At 44.9% G+C, this 6837-nt stretch overlaps 1 protein-coding gene across 2 annotated transcripts in view; it reads right to left on the bottom strand.

The window, feature by feature from the left end:
• Window positions 1–3486: 3486 nt before the first annotated feature.
• The window catches only part of gtdc1 (glycosyltransferase-like domain containing 1), a 40356-nt gene continuing 37005 nt past the window's right edge, over window positions 3487–6837 (bottom strand). For both annotated transcript variants that reach the window (XM_062431873.1, XM_062431872.1), the window contains 3 exons: window positions 4109–4179; window positions 3889–3980; window positions 3487–3769 (listed from right to left, as the gene is read on the bottom strand). In XM_062431873.1, coding sequence (XP_062287857.1) covers window positions 3698–3769; window positions 3889–3980; window positions 4109–4179 — 235 coding nt within the window. In that variant the 3' untranslated portion in view covers window positions 3487–3697. The remainder of the gene's footprint in view (window positions 3770–3888; window positions 3981–4108; window positions 4180–6837) is intronic.

Genomic DNA, 6837 nt, shown 5'->3' with positions numbered 1-6837 from the left:
AGCTACTTTCATGTTCACTGTGGTTTGTTGTTGTCTGAACTACGCTAGTTGGTGCTCCAGTTTAATCGGTCCACCTGAAACTCATCCAGTGAGAAACGTTCCGCGGTGCGAAAATAAGTGTGATTTAAATGCGTCAATTTTTTTAACGTGTTAATTATTGTGTTATTAATTCATCTTAATTAACGCGTTAAAGTCCCGGCCCTAATATATATATATATATAACTAATAGTATAATATATATATAACTAATAGTATAATAATATATATGTTGGATGTAAACTGATGTTAAAGGGACAGAAAGCTGAGTCAGTGTTTCTGCTTCAAATCATCAAAAACACTTTGAAAGTCTTCTTATATCCATCTGAAGGCCGAGGCGACCAATCTCCTCCCTCCCTTCCTCCCTCCCTCCCTTCCTCCCTCTCTCCCTTCCTCATTCTCTCGTTCTCTCATTCAGAGATAAGAGAGACGCTGTAATTATGGGAAATCCTTTTTTCTGTTTTATTATTCCTTAAATCAGAAGTCTCAGTAGGACCGGGAACGATGGGAACGACACCGACTTAAACCGGCTTATGTGGTTTCACTAAATCTCTGCAGAGAAGAAGAAAAGTGAGCAGGAGGAGGAGGAGGGAAAGGAGGAAGAGGATGAGGAGGGAAAGGAGGAAGAGGAGGAGGAGGGAAAGGAGGAAGAGGAGGAAGAGGAGGAGGAGGGAAAGGAGGAAGATGAGGAGGAGGAGGAGGAGGGAAAGGAGGAGGAGGGAAAGGAGGAGGAGGAGGAGGAGGAGGAGGGAAAGGAGGAAGAGGGAAAGGAGGAGGAGGAGGAAGAGGAGGAGGAAGGAAAGGAGGAAGAGGAGGAGGAGGGAAAGGAGGAGGAGGAGGAAGAGGAGGAGGAGGGAAAGGAGGAGGAGGAAGGAAAGGAGGAAGAAGAGGAGGAGGGAAAGGAGGAGGAGGAGGGAAAGGAGGAGGAGGGAAAGGAGGAGGAGGAGGAGGGAAAGGAGGAGGGAAATGAGGAGGAGGAGGGAAAGGAGGAGGAGGAGGGAAAGGAGGAGGAGGAGGGAAAGGAGGAAGGAAAGGAGGAGGAGGGAAAGGAGGAGGAGGAGGGAAAGGAGGAGGGAAAGGAGGAGGAGGAGGAGGAGGAGGAGGAGGGAAAGGAGGAGGAGGAGGAGAGAATATAAAGTCTCTAACAGGTTCAATAAGATCTGCAGACGCTCACTTCAAGCTGCAGAGAGATTATATATATATCTATACATATATATATACATAAATAAATAAAGATGCATATATATATATATATATATAGATATATATATATATATATAGAGATATAGATATAAATAAAGATATATATATATATATATATATATATATATGTATATATATATATATATATATATATGTATATATATATATATATATATATATGTATATATATATGTATATATATATATATATATATATGTATATATATATGTATATATATATGTATATATATATATATATATAGAGAGAGCATCTGGAAAGTATTCTCACTCCTTCACTTTCCCCACATGTTGTTATGTTACAGATTTATTCCAAAATGGATTAAATTCCTTTTTTTCTCATCAATCTTCACACAACATCCCATAATGACAAAGAGAAACATCCCATAATGACAAAGAGAAACATCCCATAATGACAAAGAGAAACATCCCATAATGACAAAGCCTTTAAGAAATGTTTGATAAGTTATTAAAAATAAAGAACTGTAATATCTCATGTTCATCAGTTTTCTCTCCTTTACTTATTGAGGCTTCACATCTGTGTTTGGGGGATTTCTCTCGTTCTTCTCAGCAGATCTTCTGCAGCTCGGTCAGGTTGAGATGAGGAGCGTTGGGCTCAGGTCTGGGTTCAGGTCTGGGTTCAGGTCTGGGTTCAGGTCTGGGTTCAGGTCTGGGTTCAGGTCTGGGTTCAGGTCTGGGCTCAGGTCTGGGTTCAGGTCTGGGTTCAGGTCTGGGCTCAGGTCTGGGTTCAGGTCTGGGTTCAGGTCTGGGCTCAGGTCTGGGTTCAGGTCTGGGTTCAGGTCTGGGTTCAGGTCTGGGCTCAGGTCTGGGTTCAGGTCTGGGTTCAGGTCTGGGCTCAGGTCTGGGTTCAGGACTGGGCTCAGGTCTGGGTTCAGGTCTGTGTGTTTTGGGTCGTTGTTCTGTTGGAAGCTAAACCTTCGCCCCAGTCTGAGGTCCTAAGCTCTGGAGCTGGTTTTCATCAAGGATCGCTCTGTACTTTGCTCTGTTCATCTTTCCCTCTGACTAGTCTCCCAGTTCCTGATGCTATTAGCTAGCTGATGCTCCACCACCATGCTTCACCGTAGGGATGCTATTAGCTAGCTGATGCTATTAGCTAGCTGATGCTATTAGCCAGCTGATGCTATTAGCTAGCTGATGCTATTAGCCAGCTGATGGGAGCTGCCTGGTTTTCCTCCAGACGTGATTCTTGGCATTGGTGCTACAGAGATGGTTGTTATCTGGAAGCTTCTCTCATCTCCACAGAGGAACGCTGGAGCTCTGTCAGAGTGACCATCAGGTTCTTGGTCTCCTCTCTGACCGAGGCTCTTCCCCCCCAATGGATCAGTTAAGCAGCCGGCTCTAGAAGAGTCCTGCTGGTTCCAAACTTCTTCTATTTACTAATGATGAAGACCACTGAGCTCTTCTTCAATGCTGCAGAAATGTTTTTGTTCCCTTCTCCAGATCTGAGCCTCCATACTATCCTGTCTCTGAGGTCTACTGACTCTTCCTTTGACTTCATGGTTTCTGCTCTGACTGTCAACAGTGAGACCTCAGACAGCTGAGCCTTTACTCATCAGGTCCAATCAGCTGAGCCTTTACTCATCAGGTCCAATCAGCTGATTTACTACAGCTGGACTCTGATCAAGTTGTAGAAACATCTCAATGATGATCAGTGGAAACAGGAAGCACCTGAGCTCCATGTGTCATAGTAAGGGAGAGAATACTTATGTACTGTGTGTGTTACTGTGTGTGTACACAGTAACACACACACACACTGTAATGATTGGTGATTCATTCGTTAATCAATTTGCGGTCAACTGTAAAATGAACTGCCGTTTTTTTAGATTAAAAAACAAAAGAATAAATATCAATAACTTATCAGATTAATCTAATGATCTCCGTCACGTCTGATTGGACGGTTGAGTGGGCGTGTCTGCACCTGCTCACTGATGATGTCACTTCCTCTAAGACAAAGTCACATTTGATTGGTTCAAAGTTCAAGATGAGTCATCAATAATCAATAATCAGAAACTTTATTTAAACAGTTTTTATACAATTAAAGTTTGACATTCAGTTTTTTAAAAAAGAGAAAAAAAACATTTTATTTAAACTTTTTATGGAAGATAAAATCTGCCAATAAACTTTAATCTTCTGATTTTAAATGTTTAAAAATTATTTATTACATTTGTATTTTTATTTCTTTTTATTTGTAATTTACAGCAGAAATGAGCCTCCATATGTTTACTATTATAAAAACAAACATATTACATATTTACATGTTTTAAGGATATTAAACTTTACGGAAGTTCGTTCCTGCGAAGCGTTCAGGGACCGTCGGACAGCAGAGCTTGGCAACGCTGCGTTCAGGGACCGTCGGACAGCAGAGCTTGGCAACGCTGCGTTCAGGGACCGTCGGACAGCAGAGCTTGGCAACGCTGCGTTCAGGGACCGTCGGACAGCAGAGCTTGGTAACGAGGCTTCAGGGTGTCCCAGGAGAACGAGGAAGTGTCGACCTGCAGAGACACGAAATAATTTTTTCATTAAAAGGAAGCTAATGCTAAGCTAATGCTAAGGTAAGGAAGCTGCGGTATATGACGTTCTCTGCGGTCTGTCTTCACTTCCTGTTGGTTACCTTGACGACGTGTCTGCGGGCGATGTCGGGCCTCCTGCAGAGTCGCTGCAGCTTCTTACAGAGCTGCTCAGGTGTGGAGTACAAGTACTCTGCTGCAGGATCACATTTAATATGAGTCAAACTTTCACTGTGTGCTTTATTATCAAGTTTAATTTAATAATAATTAAAGTCAGAGTTCAGAGGGAGCAGTAGTTCATGTGACAGGTGGTCATGTGTTTACCTGGGAATATTTCAGGATAGACCAAAGCGTTGGGACAGAGAGGGAAACATCCACAGTGAACCGCCTCCAACCTGCAGAGAGTATATATATTAAATATATAATGATTATTATATATGTATTAAATATATAATAATGATTATATATGTATTAAATATATAATAAGTTATATATGTATTAAATATATAATAATAGTTATATATGTATTAAATATATAATAATGATTATATATGTATTAAATATATAATGATTGTTATATATGTATTATTCACAGTATTTAAAGCTTCATAACAAACTGCAGCGTCTGGTTTCATGTGTGACCTCTCATCACTTCCTGTCTGGATCAATAATCAATAATCAGCTTCATGCTGCTATCGACTGTTTATTTTCCACTTCCTGTATATAGAGCTGTGTGTGTGTGTGTGTGTGTGTGTGTGTGTGTGTGTGTGTTGGGGGGGGGGGCAACCTGTTTTCATCCTGTCACTTTTTATTTAAAGTGTTAATAAATAATAATAAAAATAATAATAATGATGATGAAGATTTGGAGGGAGATCAGATCAGACCTGGATCAGGGACAGTGAGGTGAGACATGGAGAGGTGAGACATGGAGAGGTGAGACATGGAGAGGTGAGACATGGAGAGGTGAGACAGTGAGAGGTGAGACAGTGAGAGGTGAGACATGCAGAGGTGAGACAGTGAGGTGAGACAGTGAGAGGTGAGACAGTGAGGTGAGACATGGAGAGGTGAGACATGGAGAGGTGAGACAGTGAGAGGTGAGACAGTGAGAGGTGAGACAGTGAGAGGTGAGACAGTGAGAGGTGAGAAATGGAGAGGTGAGACATGGAGAGGTGAGACATGGAGAGGTGAGACAGTGAGAGGTGAGACAGTGAGAGGTGAGACAGTGAGAGGTGAGACAGTGAGAGGTGAGACATGGAGAGGTGAGACAGTGAGAGGTGAGACAGTGAGAGGTGAGACAGTGAGACAGTGAGAGGTGAGACAGTGAGACAGTGAGAGGTGAGACATGGAGAGGTGAGACAGTGAGAGGTGAGACAGTGAGACAGTGAGAGGTGAGACATGGAGAGGTGAGACATGGAGAGGTGAGACATGGAGAGGTGAGACAGTGAGAGGTGAGACAGTGAGAGGTGAGACAGTGAGAGGTGAGACAGTGAGAGGTGAGAAATGGAGAGGTGAGACATGGAGAGGTGAGACATGGAGAGGTGAGACAGTGAGAGGTGAGACAGTGAGAGGTGAGACAGTGAGAGGTGAGACAGTGAGACAGTGAGAGGTGAGACAGTGAGACAGTGAGAGGTGAGACATGGAGAGGTGAGACAGTGAGAGGTGAGACAGTGAGACAGTGAGAGGTGAGACATGGAGAGGTGAGACATGCAGAGGTGAGACAGTGAGGTGAGACAGTGAGAGGTGAGACAGTGAGAGGTGAGACAGTGAGAGGTGAGACAGTGAGAGGTGAGACAGTGAGACAGTGAGAGGTGAGACAGTGAGAGGTGAGACAGTGAGAGGTGAGACAGTGAGAGGTGAGACATGGAGAGGTGAGACAGTGAGAGGTGAGACAGTGAGAGGTGAGACAGTGAGAGGTGAGACATGGAGAGGTGAGACAGTGAGAGGTGAGACATGGAGAGGTGAGACATGCAGAGGTGAGACAGTGAGAGGTGAGACATGGAGAGGTGAGACAGTGAGAGGTGAGACAGTGAGAGGTGAGACATGGAGAGGTGAGACATGCAGAGGTGAGACATGCAGAGGTGAGACATGGAGAGGTGAGACAGTGAGAGGTGAGACATGGAGAGGTGAGACAGTGAGAGGTGAGACAGTGAGAGGTGAGACAGTGAGAGGTGAGACATGGAGAGGTGAGACAGTGAGAGGTGAGACAGTGAGGTGAGACAGTGAGGTGAGACATGGAGAGGTGAGACATGGAGAGGTGAGACATGGAGAGGTGAGACAGTGAGAGGTGAGACATGGAGAGGTGAGACAGTGAGAGGTGAGACAGTGAGAGGAGAGACAGTGAGAGGAGAGACATGGAGAGGTGAGACATGGAGAGGTGAGACAGTGAGAGGTGAGACATGGAGAGGTGAGACATGGAGAGGTGAGACATGGAGAGGTGAGACAGTGAGAGGTGAGACATGGAGAGGTGAGACATGGAGAGGTGAGACATGGAGAGGTGAGACAGTGAGAGGTGAGACAGTGAGAGGAGAGACATGGAGAGGTGAGACATGGAGAGGTGAGACAGTGAGAGGTGAGACATGGAGAGGTGAGACATGGAGAGGTGAGACATGGAGAGGTGAGACAGTGAGAGGTGAGACATGGAGAGGTGAGACATGGAGAGGTGAGACATGGAGAGGTGAGACATGGAGAGGTGAGACAGTGAGAGGTGAGACAGTGAGAGGTGAGACATGGAGAGGTGAGACAGTGAGAGGTGAGACAGTGAGAGGTGAGACAGTGAGAGGTGAGACATGCAGAGGTGAGACAGTGAGAGGTGAGACAGTGAGAGGTGAGACAGTGAGAGGTGAGACATGGAGAGGTGAGACAGTGAGAGGTGAGACAGTGAGAGGTGAGACATGGAGAGGTGAGACATGCAGAGGTGAGACATGGAGAGGGGAGACATGGAGAGGTGAGACAGTGAGAGGTGAGACAGTGAGAGGTGAGACAGTGAGAGGTGAGACAGTGAGAGGTGAGACATGGAGAGGTGAGACATGGAGAGGTGAGACAGTGAGAGGTGA

The sequence above is a fragment of the Scomber scombrus genome, chromosome 13, assembly GCF_963691925.1.
Source record: "Scomber scombrus chromosome 13, fScoSco1.1, whole genome shotgun sequence".
In the NCBI taxonomy this organism is placed as follows: Eukaryota; Metazoa; Chordata; class Actinopteri; order Scombriformes; family Scombridae; genus Scomber; species Scomber scombrus.
The sequence above is the reverse complement of the archived record's forward strand: the minus strand, read 5'-3'. Positions and strand labels throughout refer to the sequence as shown.